The sequence below is a fragment of the Condylostylus longicornis genome, unplaced genomic scaffold, assembly GCF_029603195.1.
Source record: "Condylostylus longicornis isolate FDR11 unplaced genomic scaffold, ASM2960319v2 ptg000084l, whole genome shotgun sequence".
Classification (NCBI taxonomy): Eukaryota; Metazoa; Arthropoda; class Insecta; order Diptera; family Dolichopodidae; genus Condylostylus; species Condylostylus longicornis.
Window position 1 is genome coordinate 6,796,073 of NW_026578052.1, and position 17,923 is coordinate 6,813,995.

The 17,923-nt window shown below is 25.3% G+C and overlaps 1 protein-coding gene across 2 annotated transcripts in view; it reads left to right on the forward strand.

Moving 5' to 3' along the window:
* Nucleotides 1–16,574, forward strand: part of LOC129613477 (U-scoloptoxin(01)-Er1a) — a 53,218-nt gene extending 36,644 nt beyond the window's left edge. The window contains exons 2-5 of one of the 2 annotated variants that reach the window (XM_055527567.1): nucleotides 8,095–8,808; nucleotides 12,861–13,003; nucleotides 14,376–14,498; nucleotides 14,650–16,574. In XM_055527567.1, coding sequence (XP_055383542.1) covers nucleotides 8,763–8,808; nucleotides 12,861–13,003; nucleotides 14,376–14,498; nucleotides 14,650–14,712 — 375 coding nt within the window. In that variant the 5' untranslated portion in view covers nucleotides 8,095–8,762 and the 3' untranslated portion in view covers nucleotides 14,713–16,574. Of the gene's footprint in view, nucleotides 1–8,094; nucleotides 8,809–12,860; nucleotides 13,004–14,375 lie in introns of both variants that reach the window. The other variant, XM_055527566.1, reaches the window with a different exon arrangement.
* Nucleotides 16,575–17,923: the final 1,349 nt, after the last annotated feature.

Genomic DNA, 17,923 nt, shown 5'->3' on the forward strand with positions numbered 1-17,923 from the left:
AGAATTCTTTTATATTACATAATCGCATATACTTAAATAACAACTATTTTTGTTTGTGATAATAATCGAGATATTATAAAGATTTTTATTAAAATAATAAGAAATTGATATACGAACATTAAAATAAATAGTTAAGAGCACAAAATTACTACATTTGTTTCTTAAAGTTTTAATGTATTTTCCATGGAATTCAATGAACATTTTAAAATTCATTGACATTTTCATACATAATTTTCTGCATTTTCTTGTTATTTTTCATTTAATTTTAATTTTCTCTTCTTGTATATTAAAGCAGCAAACACAAAAAAAAAGACGACGCGACACTACTTCTTTAGTAAAATCGTACCAACTTGTAAACACTTAAAATATTTATATACAGTTAAAAATATATGATTTGACATATCGAACCGGTTTATTAAATGCACATAACGTACATACATAGTATACATATGAAAATAATGACAATAAATTGTAAAAATTTTCATAGACTTATAAAAATGTTATAGCAATAATAAAAATGTTGTTTACTGCTTCATTGAAATCAACATGTGTCTGAATGATTAGCATTAGATTTAATTTAAATTGAATGCGTGTTTTAACAAATACAAGAATAATGTACAAAAACTTGAGAGAGATAAGAGCATCACAGACTATTTATGTTATTTAAATATGAAAAAAACACATTAGTTTTAAATAGCAGTTTGTGTACATTTGAAAAGTGCGGGAAATCTTTAAAAATATTTTGTTTAATTGCTCATTTATGTTATTCGTCATTGTGTTTGTTTGTTGTTTGCTTGTTTGTTTTATGTTATAATTACAGTGTTGAAAAGTTGATGACAGATCTGTAGAGTTTTTTATGTTATTAATTTTACATTTTACTTGTATTTTCAACATTTTTAATAATTCATTATTATTAATGCAAAACATTCTTTTTTTTTCTAAAACTAAACACCTGTATAAAATCTTGTAGTACACTGCATACTCAGAGTTACGATGTTGTTGTAAAGAACATTAAAACTCTTATACACATGGTTACATTTGTAAAATTAACATTTTTAATTCTATTTAAAAATTCAAGTTGTTTTTGTTTTTTAAAAAAGATTGAAAGATGAATATGAGAATTTTTAAAATTTTTAATTTTTTTCGCACAAATCATTTAGATTGGAAATTATTTATGTAAATTGTTTTGTTTTATTTTTTTTTAATTTAAAATATGCAATTTTTTATTCTCATATCATCACACACAATTTTATGTAAATTAAAATTGTTTTTTGTTTTTGAGTTGTTTTGAAATGTGCGACGATAAATCAATGTGAGAACAACATTAATTTATGAGAAAATTTAAATAATTTTAATTTGAATTTGTTTTTTTTTTGTTTCGAATTAAATTTTATATACGAGTGAATAATAAAAAAAATATGAGGTAATTGAGAAATTAATACGCTTTTATGCTCTTCCTCATGGATTCATTAAAATAATTCAAATACTGTAAAGGACAACGGGCAAAGAAGACAAAATGTATAAATCTGATTTACTAAATGTCTAAGGGTGTGAAATTTCACAAATTGAAGCCTTACTGAACTTTGGTTAAGGGTAAAAAGTGTAGTTGACAGTGACCGCAACATTCTTGCTTATGAAGAGAAGTTCGATTGAACGTAAACATGTATTGTCAAAGAAATATAGGTGGCCTTAAATGACATTTTCCAATTATCAAAAGAAGAAAATCAGCTTTGATAAGGTGCGTATGTAGCGCACGAAATATATTAGCGAAAAATAAAAGTATTTTATTCCGAATAAAAGGAAGTTTTCTTTTCACACCAATAAAAAAAAAAAAAAAACATTTTCCAAAATTGAAGGAGAGAATATCGCAAAATAGAAACAAGATACATTAAAATTTTGCTTCTAGTAAAATAAATTATTTCCATATTGGTATTATTATAAACTGGTAAAATTTGAAACTGAAACTAAGTAACCGTGTAAGAGAAAAATTAAATTTCAAGGAATGATTAATTTAAGAGTCAGTTTAAATGTCAAACCGAGATTTGTTTGTGAATTTTTTGTGAGGATAGAAAAATTATTCCTAATCTTTATGCTTTTACAAAATTCATAAATAGCTTTTAGTTTGGTGAAAATAATTTGTTAAAAATTAATTTGCGTGCTTATGAGCTTATAATGCGTATGAATTTAGCATGCTCAGAGTTATGAATGCCTAGAAATTCAAGTAATTTAGAAAATCCACAATAAAATCAGTTGTTTACTGAAAACATTAACTATTTTTTTCCTTATAATCATAATCTAATTATCAAACATTAACTATTAATTCATTAATGACTTACTAAACTAAAGGTACACACAAGGTTTATTTTTTAATAATTAATTTATTATTTTATTAAAAGTAATTCACTTTTAAACACAACAATATTATAATAATCGTGTTATTCTTCCTTTGTTCTCATTCTTCAAATTTATTTGATAAAATCTTTCCCAAGTGTTAAATTAAAAATGTCCGAAAAACAAAAAATTTATAATTAAGAATGTCTAACAAAGACAAAAATTTCAATTCACACCAAAAATTATCGAAAAACCAAAAGAATTTTTCTAACCTTTTTTCTGTATCAAAGTCTAAAGCATGGTTAATACAAAAATACGAAAGAAACAAGTCATTTTCTCATGAAGTGCAAAACGTATACAACAGAATTTGAAATTAGCAAAGTATAAAAAAATAAAATTACGATAAAAATTAAATTAATTATCGATGGCCTTCGATTACCCAACAAATAAAATTCCTCGAATTCACTTAAATTCTGTTACATACACAATGCATGCACATGTTGTATAAATGTAAGTATGAATGAATGTGTGTATGGATGAATTAACAGTTAATAATTCAAATAAAAGAAAAAATATATGAACAATAACAAAGAATAAGTATGACTGACCATTCATTCATTTAAAAACTTTGTAATAATACGAATGATTTCAAACAATTCTTCGGAAATATCGATTATTCGATTGTATTCAAAACATAAGTATGTAGTAGGAAAGATTAATGAAAAATTCGATTAAATATGAGAATTATTGAAAACATTATGTTATTTGTTGTGTTTTTCTTTTTCTTGCTTTGGTTTTTGATTCATGCTTAATGTCTTCAATAAAAGCAGAATTAATGATAATATGGAAGTTCCGTTAACAAAAATTGTATATGATTAACGTTTTATAAATTGAGCGCTTTTTCAATAATTTTTATATGTGAATGCTATTAAAAACTTCTGTGTTGCGATTAATTTCTGGTGATTACTGTATTTTAAATTGAAAAACAATAATATTCAACTATATTGGAATTTAAATGAAGGATTTAATCTTAATTTTATATAGTTAATACTCGTATCAAGTTTCATGTAGTCTTTTATAAAAGTTTTCGAAATTTACAATTACTCATAATAAACAAGTTCCGTTTCTGATTTTTTACGATTATGATTAACGCAAAAAGGAAATTCAAACATGTTCGAAAGCATTTGCAACATGTACTATACTAAAAATTATCAACAATGTTAAAGGAACTGAGAGGGTTATTCCTATTTTCCTCCTTTTACAGTGAGTTTTGAGAAAAATTTCAACTAAAAGCTCTGTAAAAAAAAATCTATAAAGTATTCGACAAGACTATGCACTACAAAGTGGTTCAACGAAGAGTTACAGATGTCGTTCGAAAAAGAAATACAATTATTTAGCTCAAGAATCAAGTCTAAGATGACAGATAAGGGTGCAAATTAAAATTCAATCAAACACTCTAAGAAATGTCTGTCTGACTATCTACTTGTGTAGATCTGTATTTCCAGTTCGGCTTTACCGATGTGCACATAAAAGTATATATTTTGAATGACTTAAACTTTTGGGATCTCAGGAATTTCACCTTCAGACTATGACGGCTGGTAACTGAATTTTTATTAGGAGCCGATCTTGCATATTTAGCTATATATCTAACCAGCTTATTAACGGGAATTCTTAAAATATTTGAATTCTGTTTTCCAGCTGAATTAGCTGACGAATTCTTTAGAGAATTCGGATGACATAAAGACAACCTCTGCTTAGAGCAAGTGTTTTTTAAAGGGTGATTTCATAATCAAAAACATTTTCACTGAACTGGACAATACCTTACAGTCGGTTGTGTACTGACCACATGAGATATTTTGTAATGCGGTAATGATGGTTTTTAATATTCTAATAAAAAAGTAATATCAATTTAAAATTGCCTCAATTCAATAAAATTTAATTTAAATTTTCATTAATTTAGATTTATGCAGCCAAGTAAATTGAGTACATTTTGAGACTGAAAAATAATAATATGCGTAAATGTTAAAATGTGTGGAATTAAATTAAAATTATTAAAACTAAAATAATTATAAACCGGTGAATATTTTATTAAAATTTAATTCCATATTATTTGTATAAGCATATCATTAGATGAATTCTTTTTAGCAACTGGATTACATAATAACGCAATCTAATTTAAATTAAATCTATATATGCATCTTATATGTATATTTGGTATACAATTTAACAAATTATATTTTGAATTTGTAATATCAGTGAATTGTAGATAATACGAGAATTTATTTCATATTGTCCAACAACTTGTCTTACAATTAAAAACAATTTTTTTCTGTATAAAATTGACTTTTTGCTCACTTTGTGTTGTTAATTGCTTATAATGTAATTTACTGATGAACTTTTGAAACTATCGATACATTGATTCAAAATGGTATACGTATAAAAGTTTGACTGCAATAGAGAATCAATAATTTTTCAAAGAATTTAAGATTTGAATATCAATAAATAATGTTTTTATGTTCAGTTGAATGAAATGTGGTGCTCTTTCCGTTTCGTTTAAAGTGTTATACTGTATAACGCTTTATATATATAACATTCTTCGAGTAGAGCACTTTCAATTATGCAATTCTGCGGAAACAGGAATAGTTAAATATTCTGTGCATACGAGTATAAGTAATAGTACTTATGCCCCTTTGTTCCGGTAGATGGTTATAAGTTTAATTTGGAAAATAAACGAAAAATTCTCGATATTCAAATTAAAATAGTTTTTGCTTTTATATAACAGAATTCTAATACAAGACAGTGTTCTATTTACGAACTGCGATAGAGTTCAGTAGTGCTTTAAACACTTCAAAGATTTCATGAACTTTAAGAGTTACAAATGGTTTTTATAACACAAAAAAATAAATTAAGTTTTTCATAAATGATTAATGACTGGATGAACAAATAAATGAAATAATATTATAGAGTAAAATGCGCTCAAATCTATAAACAATGCTCAAAATTTTTCTTTGGCTTATTTAAGGAATTCAAAAACCACAAAATTTCCCTTTATTTCCACATATCCGCGTTAACATTTTGGTTATTCTATCAACTTTAAATTAAACTTCAATATTGTAACGATTATAATGAATAATAAGATTATTGTGGTTAATAGGTTTGTTTTTGAGCTCTTTTCAAACACAATATTATTGTTGGAAACGACACGGGCACTATGGTGAATTCATAAAATTTTTTGCGATCACAATAAACTCAAATATTTTTTCACAATAATCTCAAAAGTTTTCAATGTTTTTCCTGTTTTGTTTAATTTTTTTTTTATTATTCATTGTTTTGGAGATTATTAAGATAAAAAAATCTTATTGAAAATTTTTTTTGTTATTATTGCTCCAAAAATCACAAATGTAAAAGAATTTTAATGAGGTAGGCTCAAATATTTTATGTAATTAAAAAAATTGTTTTTTATTTTGTGTTTTTAGTTTGGAAAATTAAAACTTTTATTTTGTTTTGTATTATGAAGTTCATATTTTTCATCGCAATATCTGAATCAGTATTTATATCAAACACTCACTATGGAGAAAGTTAAAAATATACTTGGAAAGGATCCTATGTCGCGAGCTTTTGAAAAATGTAAGAGACAAAATGTCAGTCGATGTCAATCGATGAGTTTCCAGTACGAATATTAGATTTTCGGATGGAATAGCTCAAATTGCTCATTGGCGCATCGAAACACTGTCTCTTGCGCACAATGGTCAAAAACTATATTTATCGAATTACCGGTCATTTTATTGCGGTATCCGAATTATCAAGAAAATAGAGAACCTGCAGCAGAACATTGCTATTGCACCCTTTCTGATTTAAATGAGGAAAACATCTTTGTGAGAAGTTCAGTTTGAAAGTTTGAAAGATATTTCAGGATCGGCTGTGAACAACCTACTAAAATTCATGAACTAGATTATAATATGTTACAGAAAATTGTTGATACTACTTCCGAACTACTAAACAGCCGAAAATATAGATTTTTGTTTATTTTCATTCGGTTTCTCTAGTCAAAAAGAGTTTTTACCAAATCTAAATATTCGATTGAAGATCAAACGTTTTGAACAAATTCGCCGACTCGTGTTTCTTAACCTCAGTCTTTAAGTCAAAATTTTCATTATGTTTGACTACCTCGAATGCTACAGTTCAAATATTTTACATTAATAAGAAAAAGCTTTTCCTATTTTTGACCTCATTTTATATTTTCTTCTAGTTTTTATTTTTTGTGTTAGGGAATTTTCCGATATGGCATATTGTATTTTTATTTACAAATTGGGCAATCCTTTTTTTTCAAATGAATGTCTGTGAAAGTGATTAGATTTATAAAGAGGTTATTGGAGTTGAAAATTACAGTTACACCTTCTCATATCGTAAATATTATACAAATAAAAGAGAGACAGAGAAAAAAAAAGATCATTAATTAATGGAATTTAAAATTACATTTTTATTAATATTTTCTGATTGTGAATTTCGATTACATAATAATTAGGAGGAAAGAAAACAAAACTATTTAAAGAAAAGAAAAGAAAAATATATTTTTGTTTTTTGGGATTGCATGAGTTTTGAAAAAAAACAAAGTTTTTTTTATGTCTGCGCAACAAGTGAATTGGGTATTCTTGAATTCCTTAACATAACAAAAAAAAAAAATTTATATATTTTGGCATGGTTATGCTAATTTTAAACTTTTGTGTATTTAATTGAAATTTAATGAAATTCATTGAAATGGAAATTTATTTAAGCATAAAAATTGAACAACATTAAAATAAAGAAAATCTAATGTGGCAATATGTGTGGTGTGTATGCAGAAATTAAAATAATTTAAAATTCGAACTAATTTGCCAATATGAGGAAGAACAAATTATTATGGTAAAAATAGTATTGAAAATTCAAATCCATTCATTGCGTTTTTATTTTGTGTTATAGAAATAAAAGTTCGCATACATTATACGCTATAGAAATTCGTGTACTGTTCGGATAATATGCTTGTAGTTGAGTTTTATTGCTTGATTTCTGATTTGAAGACTAAATGTGGCGAATCGTGTTCTTTTAATTTTCAACTAAAGAGTACGCGTCCGTAATAGACCTCGAATTTGTATTGGTAAAGATGCACAAATATTTAATTTGAAAAAGTTGAAATAATTTTACTTGGTAAAATTCCATGAATGGTTATTTACAATTAATAAAAAATTAATTAATTATTTACAATTTCTATAATTTTTGAAAAGATTTGTATATTGGCTTTTACTTGTCTTTATTTAGTAGCATAATTAATTCTTAAATTACTAATTATAATTAAAACTCATATTCTTATACCTACATTTTGTCGGAATTAAGAGAGTGACGTATACTCAAATCATAACTGTACTCTATATTTAATATTTATTCTATTTAGTACTATCTATTATTCTATTTTATAACTAGCGCCTAAGTTACACTATATCACATGCAGTACTATTGGTTAATTCATTGTCAATGCAATAAATGTCAAAATATTTGAATTTTCATTAATGTCATCGTAATTTGAAAATTCATTATAGATAAACAAAATATACTCTTATAAATTCTTGCGTGTTTAAGATCTAGCTCTACCTACATAATATAATTATTATTAAAGTTTTTAGAAACTATTATAATTAATTAAATACTTAAATTTAAAATTATCAATAATTTTCAATATATTAAATAAAATTATTTAATTAAAACTCTTTTATTTTTTTGTCATTTCAGATCTTATTTATACTGAAAAAAATTTTGCGTGTAAAAATTTTTAAAGCTCATAAATAAATTATTATTAAAAAAATTCTAATTTATCAAAAGGAAATCGGAATTTCATAAAATTTAATTTAATAAACACAAAAACGAAAAAAAAATTGACATAATTGACAGCTAACAATGAATTTAAAGAATTTATAAATTCATTTTTTAAAATTATTCTACAAAACGAAAAAGCAAAACAATCAACCAGTAGCTGAAGAAAATTAAAGCAGAAAAGCAGACAATACACAAAATTCTTAATTGAAAACAAAAAAAAAAAACAACTCAATAGCTCAATTTATTCTCATTTTAAGAATAAGAATAATCCACACACACACACGAAATACAACACAAAAAAAATCGTCTTCAATGGAGCACTAAGAAGTGTCAAAGCATACCCGTTTTTCTGTTGATGTGTTCTTTTTATGGAGTTTTTAATTTTATAAATTATTTAACAAGTAGATCGGAAAAATAATTTATTGATATTTTGAGTGTATTTGTGTGTGTTTAATATATACGCTTATTGAACTGGAACTGGAACGCTTCGTTTTTAAATAAGAAAAAAAAAATATTTTAAATATTTTTTTTTTATTGTAAATTTTTTAAATATTTTTTTTTAGAAAAAAAAAATCAAACAAACAATGGATAACGTATATAAATTTTTATTAATATGTGCAATTATTTTAGGTAAGTCTTAGATTTAAATTGCATTTCATAAAAATAAAGCTTATTAATTAGAACAAATTTGAAAAAATTTATTTTGTAAATATTTAACTAAAGAAGTATAAAAACTGCTTAGTTAGCGATGAATAAAAATTATTGAGAAAAACAAACAAATAACACCGAAGTTGACCCGATTGAAGTTGTTCGTAAAAATTTATTAATACGGTGGCCTACCTGAGCAGTATTTCAAGATTAAAATATAGAAAATTCATAAAAAGGCCCCACATTCGCTCAACATTAGTATTAAATTGTATTCCTAAGAAATGAAAAAATAAAATTCGCAGTATTGGAAGGAAGCAATCAGTTTTTTTTATTAATTATCCCAATGCACCTAAATGTATGCAATTTTTTGATGTAAAGGTAACGGAATTTTAATAAATTTTGTTGCAAAATTTTGCAGAAGGCGACATATAATTAGTAAATCGTAATTTTCACAAACTGAAGTTAATTTTGAAGAACCCACTTCCCCGATTAAGTAAGTTGGGGCTTTATTATATTAATTAAAGGTGTGCCAAACAGACTCCGCAGGGTGTACCCCTAAAATATTTATGGACTAAGCCTTAGAACTTTGAAATATCTTTTATATGAAACAAATTCCTCGTACTTGAACGTCTTCCAATTTATTTTATTCATAATGATCATCTTAAAATGACGGCTAATTTCTATATACTTTTATGGATATTTGAGACGGAACCTAAATTTTTTACTTTAAATAAAACATTCATCTGCATAATCAAAATATTTTCTTTTTTAAAAACATCTACATACTCGTATTATTACTTGTTAAAGAAATTCATGTATCATTTCCTATATGGTTTAAGTTTTAAGAGATTTAAAGTTTTCTTTGTTTTGCCTGTCAATATTACACAATAACAGGCAAAACTATACATAAACCACAAACTAAATCTAAGCAATGTTTCACAAATCATTTTTTATTTATGAAGTCATTGATGAAAATAAGGAGAATTTTCACCATAAATTTTGTTCTCAAATTTTTTTTAAAATGTTTTTCACCCAATTATGCACGCATATAGTGTTTAACTTGTCAATTTGAAACATTATTCATGACGCTTTCACTTGAGTGCATTTTAATGCGTTATTATGTAAAATGTGTTATATACGAGTATTATCGCATTTGAAATACACACCGTATATGGTCTTTTACATTATTATATCACGTATAATTTGTAAAATTTTCAATCACATAGAATTTCCAAATCAGGGTCAGATTTTGTGGTTTTATCACTATAAAATTTCATTTTTTGACACATTACAAACGATGTGGTATTTTTAATATCACCTGAATCACAACTAAATTTTTCTTGTATTGTCTCGTTTTCTTTTTTTTTCTATATTTTCTACTTCCGCATTTCTAATAAATATTCGATGTCAGATGCCATTATCAATTTAATATCTTTAATAATGAAATATTTAATAATTATCCCCGATCATGCTGTTATTGTTGTAGGGTCGATTTTTTATTTGATTATCATTTATATATGGCACCTGCCCGTAACTGTTATACTGTCATATAGAACTGAGTATTAATTATTTTTATAAATAGAAAATTAATATGGAAAAAAGTAAAGCAAAGAAAAAAAAAAACACTGAAGAAAAAATGTAAAAATATTTGGATAAAAAGAACTTTACTAAAATTAAACGGAGCGGAAGCGATCACCTTTGGGAGTATTTCTTTATAAATACACTATTATTATAACATTATACTTCATATACATACATTTGTGTGTATTTCATTAGTATATCTTTAGTGCGCCCTTGAAATTCCAATGAATTATCTGCATATATGTATATAGTATATGTACGTACATGTATGTAGAAAAATAATAAACCAGTATGCTCTTTAATAAAAACAACCTTTGTAGATTATTTTTTTTTTTTATTTTAATTTAATTTAATTTAATTTCATCTAGAAAATAAAAATTAATTTGAGTTTGATTTGCAGTATAACCTTGATTTCATATACATACATTATACATTATGTATATGTATGTAAGGTACTATACCATTATGGTAGTAAAGTTTAGTTTAACACGTTTAATGTGAATGATTTAATAAGCAAAAACACTGAGAAAAAAAAAACTTTGGTATTTTATTTTTTTTGCTTTTGTTATTTTTAAGTACACATAGTTATTTGGTTGATTTAAGAATTGGTCAGGGTAATTTCAGGTCATATCATTTCAGGTATTTAAAGAATTTTCAATTTATTTAAAAATTTTTTAATATTATTATGTCTGTGTATAAGTATATTTAAGGTGCTGCTATTGGCGTTATAAAATATAAGAAGTTTTTTTCTTTCAAGTTTTTCTTGTGTCTTTCTAAGCAAGTTTCCAATTTGTACTTTTTCTTATTTTTTATTTTATTATTCGATGTTGATAAGATGTGTAATTGTAGTGTGATGACGCCGGCTTTTTCATTATCTTAAATAGCATATTTTAATATAAGAGATTATAGAGCAACGAATGACTTAACATTTTTTTTTTTTGGATTTAACAACATGTTAATGCTAATCAGTTTATTGGCAACGAAATACTAGAAGGAATTAAAAAACAAAACTATAAAAATTAAAAATAAAGGTTATTGGTAGCTACAGGTATAAAAAATTTAAAATTGTATTAATTTTTTTTTTTTTTGATGGTTGAATTCCAATATAAATTAAAAATGGTATAAATATAGAGGGCGCTCGAATATTTGAAATTTTTTACAATTGTTATGAAATTGTAATTTTTTTTCTAATAAAAATTAATTTGGTCAATTACTTGCTTATTATTTTTATTGGTTATCATTAAAATTATTATTATTATAAAAGATTTAGTTTCCCTTTATTAAAATTTTAAAAACGTTTTCATGGAATTCTTCAATTAAACAATAATTATTTTAGACTAGTGAGTTTATGGTTAATTTATTCATAACTACGTAGAATAATAATGTTAATGAAAATAATTGTTTAGATTTGGTTTAGATCAATTAAAATTAATTGAGTAGTTTTAACTCTGCAGTAGTGTAAACCATATGACGTCTGAAGCTACGGCATAAGTAGTTATGTATGAAAATCATGCACCAGCCCCATATTCCTCCTAGGTATAAAAAAGGAAAATATCCTTTAAACCGTCTTCTATCTTAAGAAGAGGAAGAAGTTTGTTTACAAAATATCTCTTAGGGAAGTGTGGAGTGCACACTGGGGATGTTAGGTCTGATTTTGTGGTGTCATATACTGACTGAAAGGTTGATTATGGAATTGTGATTCCACAAAGTGAGGAATGGAGTACTGAGGGGTTAAGCATGCATGCGGGATTGTTTATTTATACGGATGGTTCTAGGACAAAAGAAGATACAGAACCAAACTTTTTCCGACGAATTGGGGTTGCAAGTGTCGATTATACCGTCTGTTGGCTGTCTAGTTTTCCTGGCGGATGTTTGGATGGTGTTTACGACGGCCGAATTTGCTGCAACTAGACCAGAGAGGGAGCCCTCAGATCCTACTCAGTTACCAGGGCACGCTGAAGGCAATTTGCGATGCCCACGATGCCCATTTACTGTGTTGATTGTGTGGAACAACTTATTTGTGTCTGTTCATCTTTGATGAGGAAGAAGAAGCGATCCTGGGGATCATCTTTTATACTGGGGGAATCTTTTCACAGTTTTTGGGATTTTTCAAGGACGTTGATTGGTTCTGGTAGATGGTTTTTGGGGTTTATATTACACGGGATGTTGTCAAGTGTGTCTCTTAATACTACTACTTAGAAGAGAAAGAATCAACTTTTTAATGTTCACATCACAATAAATTCCGTTAAAAGAAATAGAAATGAAAGATTATTCACGAACAATATATTATTTTAGACGCATTTCGGAAATAGCATCAAATTTTATAGGTTTTTTGCTAATTTTTTTTTCAACACTAATGTTTTTATTACTTTAATTAAACATTTCTACCATTTGTGTTCATCATAAGTTATTAATTCATTATAAATTTATTTTTATTACAATTATCTTTTCAGCTTTAACATTACCCAATATAAGCAGTCCAGTATTTCAAAATCATAAAACAAAAGAATGGACAAATTTAGATAATATCACTTTTTCATTTGATTGCACTCATCGACCTGTAGGTTTCTATGCAGATATTGAATATAATTGTCAGGTAAGTTTACTTTTATATAAATATGAAAAAGTAAAATAAATATTTTAAATATACTGAAATTGTTCGAAAATTCGCCGTTTTTCTTCGCCAAATTTTATGCATGATTTTTGGCCGTTTTCTGCTGGTAGAAGGTGTAAGCTTTGTTGTATACAGTATTTTGATAGTTGAATCTAACCTCCGACGACTTTACATTATTTCCAGCATTTCTCAATCTGTACGAATAGCGCTCACTGTTTAAGTGGAACTTCACGTTTGTGTTTAAATTATTAACACAAATTTAATGCGTTTGATTTGTTAACTTTACAATTAAATAATGTGTAAATTGATCCTTACCAATTTGTTGCTAATATGAATTTCCCGTGTGACCGTTTTTGCTTTATATCCAAATAAGTTCTTAATTGCCTTATTTTGTGCCGTTTAAAGTTATTTGATATTTTTATGGCATACGTTATGAAATGATATAATAATATAAATAGCGTACATTATAGCTCAGTGAAACATACTTAAGTATAAAGATCTCTGTAACATGTTTGTGACTCTATCTCTTATCAGTTTAAACTCGTATGAATCATCCATCTTAGCATGATTATTGCATGTGACGGATATCCATCTATGTGGGCTACAGTGAATTGTGGGCGAAAGCATTATCCATTTAATCCATGAGAGCTACTTTGATTTTCCCCATCTGGACTTCGGATCGTCTCTCATCTGGATACAATCTATGAGCGATGGCCACCTTGACCTGTGCTACTGCATCCCCGACAAGAAGTCATTTTCAGGTGTCGTTTAAGAACCTTTCCCTCAATGTACCCTTTATCGACGTCTTTTTTGAGGGCCCTGCATCCGGAGTGTTGCTTTCTGACCTTTCCCTCTTCTGGGGATGGTTGGCCACAACAGCCGATCCGCAGGCCCTCAGCTTCTTGGGCCTTTCATTTTCGTATCTGCGAACTTCTGCTGGGGATATGGCGTCCCTGACGTATGATACGCCAGAGATATATTGCTTTTTCCCCCTGATCTCCTATCTTTTCAGGCACTCCTCAATTTGATTTGCATAATAGGTCCAAGGGGATCCTGGTTACCCGTCCCAAAGCTCTGTCGAGAGAAGCTCTGCTTCCGCACACTCTTGAGCAACTACTGTTGTAGTGTTAATATCTACTATTGTAAACCTACTATCTACTATTATGAGCTTATCATATACTATTTTAAACTTACTGTTGTAACGTTTTGTTCTAAATGTCTCTTTTTCAACAATACCGACTATACATTTATGTTGTTAGCTAGATATACTTTAACTTTTCTTATGAAATATTTCTTTTCTTATTAAATATATTTATTTTAAATATATAATAATATTATATATTTATAAATATAGATTTTCCATATGTGTGATGAAGAAGGTAATCGAATACCACATTTATGCGCTAATGAAACATCATTCAATCAAGAATATAGAATATGTGATTGGGATTATAATTTTAATTGTACAGAATCATCGGTAACTAATAATAATATCAGTAACAATAATAATAACAATAATAATAATAATAATAACAACAATAATAATAATAATAATAATAATTATAATGAATATGAGGAACAAATAATAGAACAGCCAACAATTATTAATAATGATACTTTCATTTCAGAAATGGTTTTACCTTAATGAGCTAACTTATGCTACAGATGCACCTGAAGACGAAGACTATTAAATTAATGCAAATAACAAAAGAAAAACGACAATTATTTTTTTTTTAAATAAATTAAATTAAATTAAATTTAATAAAACGAGAGAAAAAAAAACACAATTACAAAAGTTTTTAATTCTTCTAAAATCGCAAACTAAATCCCGATTATTAAGAGTAAAATTCGGTTTTATTAACTTTTTTTTTAATTTTTGTTGTTTTTTGATTTTTGTTTGTTAACGAACGATGAGATTTTGTTATGTAAATTTTTTTTTTATTTTATTAGTTAAAAACTAATTTTTGAAATTTTTTTTATTGATAAAAAGTGAGATTTAAAAATCAACTATAAATTTTCTATAGATTTTTTTTTTCATATTCTATAATTTTGCTGTTATTTTTCCCCTAATCCTATTATTAAATCCGAAATAAAATAATTATAGGCTGTTTTTTTACTTTATTTTTTATAGTTTTACACTTCAGATCGAGATAAAATTCATAACTAAATAATAAAAAAGCGAAAGGTAAATAATGATTAGTTGATTTCGTTACACTGACTATACATACAAATCTATGTAGGTGAAAAAATTTAATTTCTTTGTTCATATACAAACTATTTTATTTTCCTTCCCGCAGTTAGTTTCAAATACCAGTTAATATTAGATTGGTTGCTATTTTACATGTGCACGAAATTTTAATTAGAATTATCAAAAAAATTTTTTTTATTTTTTATCACAACATTTTATTTTCCCAATATTTCAATTAGTTTTGTATTAAATTTAAACAAAATATAGAAAATATGAATTGGTATTTGGGAATTTTAATTATATTTCAAATTTATTATCAAATTGCAGTGAGTACCAACATTATATAATATATATTTTTGTTATAAACGGGAAACGAAACAGAGTAGTATGTTTTTTGGCTTGCACAGCACTTACGTTTGTTTAACAAATTCAACCACTTTAAATTTCTATGTTTTTTTTTTTAATTAAAATTGTAAATATTTTTTTCAAATAATTTTTTATTAAATTATGTAAATAAAATTTATATAGAAATTTTTTAATATATGATTTCACTAACACTAATATGAAATTAAAATTTTCTTAACAAAATAAATTGGTGGTTTATTAATTTTTGATTTTTTTTATTTCATATTGGAATTGTTTAATTTTGTTTTTAATTTCAATAATTGGGCTAATATTTTTTATTTAATATAATTTTTTAATAATATACATATAATTTTTTTTGATTTATATTATTTGCATTGTGATATATTTTTTCGAATAAAATGTGCTATAAATAAAATAAAAAAAGAAAAACAGCGAAATAGAATGAATATTAGAATTGTTTTAAATATTTCAAATAATTTCACAATATATTTCATTCAAAGAAAGTAATAACATAACACCCCGCATTACTATGAAAAATTTTACATTTTACACGAGTTTCATCATGTTTTTCATATAAAATTCAAAAATTGACTAAATTAAATCCAAATAATTTCTCTAACATAATTTTTAAAATGTCATTTTTTTACTGTACACATAAAATTGCAAGAGAGTGCGTAAATGAAGACTCTTCAACATGATAAAAAATGTTTCATGTAAGAATATATGTAATATAAATTCAACAATATAATACAAGGAAATTTTAATTATTTCCCCTTTCTCTTTTAAAAAATTCACGTGATCGTATAGTTGTACTCATTCTAATTTCAAGTTTAGTTACTTTTCAAATAATTCTTTAAAAGTAATTAAGTTACCTTTTAAGTACATATTTTAAGTACAATATAAAACAATTCTATTGTAATTCTTTTCGCTGTATAATAATATTATTTTATAGTTATAAATTTTAAATAGCTTATTTTTATTTAACAAATATTTTTTATATTTAACAGCAATATTCCCTTTTATTTTTTTCCCCTTGTAAATATCACATATTTCTTTTAAATAATTAAATATTAAATATAATTAACAAAAAAAAATAATGATTCAAAATTTACTAATTTAAATTTCAAAAGAAATTTTAAATTTTTAATATATTTATTATATATTAGTTCCTAGTTTATTTTTAATTTCAGACAAAAAAAAAAACATTTGTTTTTAATGGAAATTCTTATATATATTTTTGTGTATGATATTGTGTAAGAAAATTTTTATTATTAAGCAAAATTTCTTGCGAATTAATTTATTTATTTTAATACTTTGTTTGTTTTTTGTTTTCTAGCCCAATAATTAAAAATAAAAAGTTTAAAATTAATAGATGCCTCACAGATTATAAAATTTAAAACAAGATAAAATACAAAAATAATTTTATTCTTTGATAATAAAATTCATTAGTGGTGCTAAACTTCATTAAATTACATTGCATTTGTGAATAAACAATGAAAAATTTTAACAAAAAAATTGCATACATTTAGGAGAACATTTTTACTTTAAGCATTGTTCAAAAATAATTTTTTTTTTGTTGAAATTTTTTAAATTCAATTTTGTTTAATAACAATCAATATATTATTGTGGAATAATCTGGATTATAAAATTAATTTTAATTTTGATTTTTGAATTTAATAAAATATTTTAATACATTTAATGAAACTCCATTTAATTACAATAAAAAAGTACTGCTACTATTTACTCGAATTATGTGGAAGGTATTTAAAAGAGTATAACTCCATTTTGTGAAAATATGATATAAACCTAGAAATAGAAAACAAAACACCTGCTCCTTCTTAGATAAAATTATTATTACTCAATGACGTCATCTGTTTCCAAACGGTCATGAACAACATTTACTTAATTTTAATGAAGTAGGAGAACAGGTTATGATTTTTATTTAAGGATTAATATCATTTCTGCGCAAAATGGTCTTATGCTCTTTTGAATAACTTCCACACAACTTCTGGCTCCAAATTCAACATCTTAACGAATTTTTTCATAAATCATGTTTTCCGAATTTAAAAATTAAAATTCCTAGCAATCATTATTTTTTCAAATTACAATAATTTTTACAAATTTCATTACAATAAATTTTACTCGAATGCTAATTAGACTACCGTATTCATGAAAGGTGCTACAGAGATCCTTGCATTTTATACACCTAACCCATAAGAGTCAATGAATTTTCGTAAAAAGAAAAATATTTCCAATCCGTACGTGTACCTCTTTTTTTATCAATATTTTGAATATTAAATTCTTTTTTATTACAAAATAAAAGAAAAAAGTCTTGCCATATACATAAA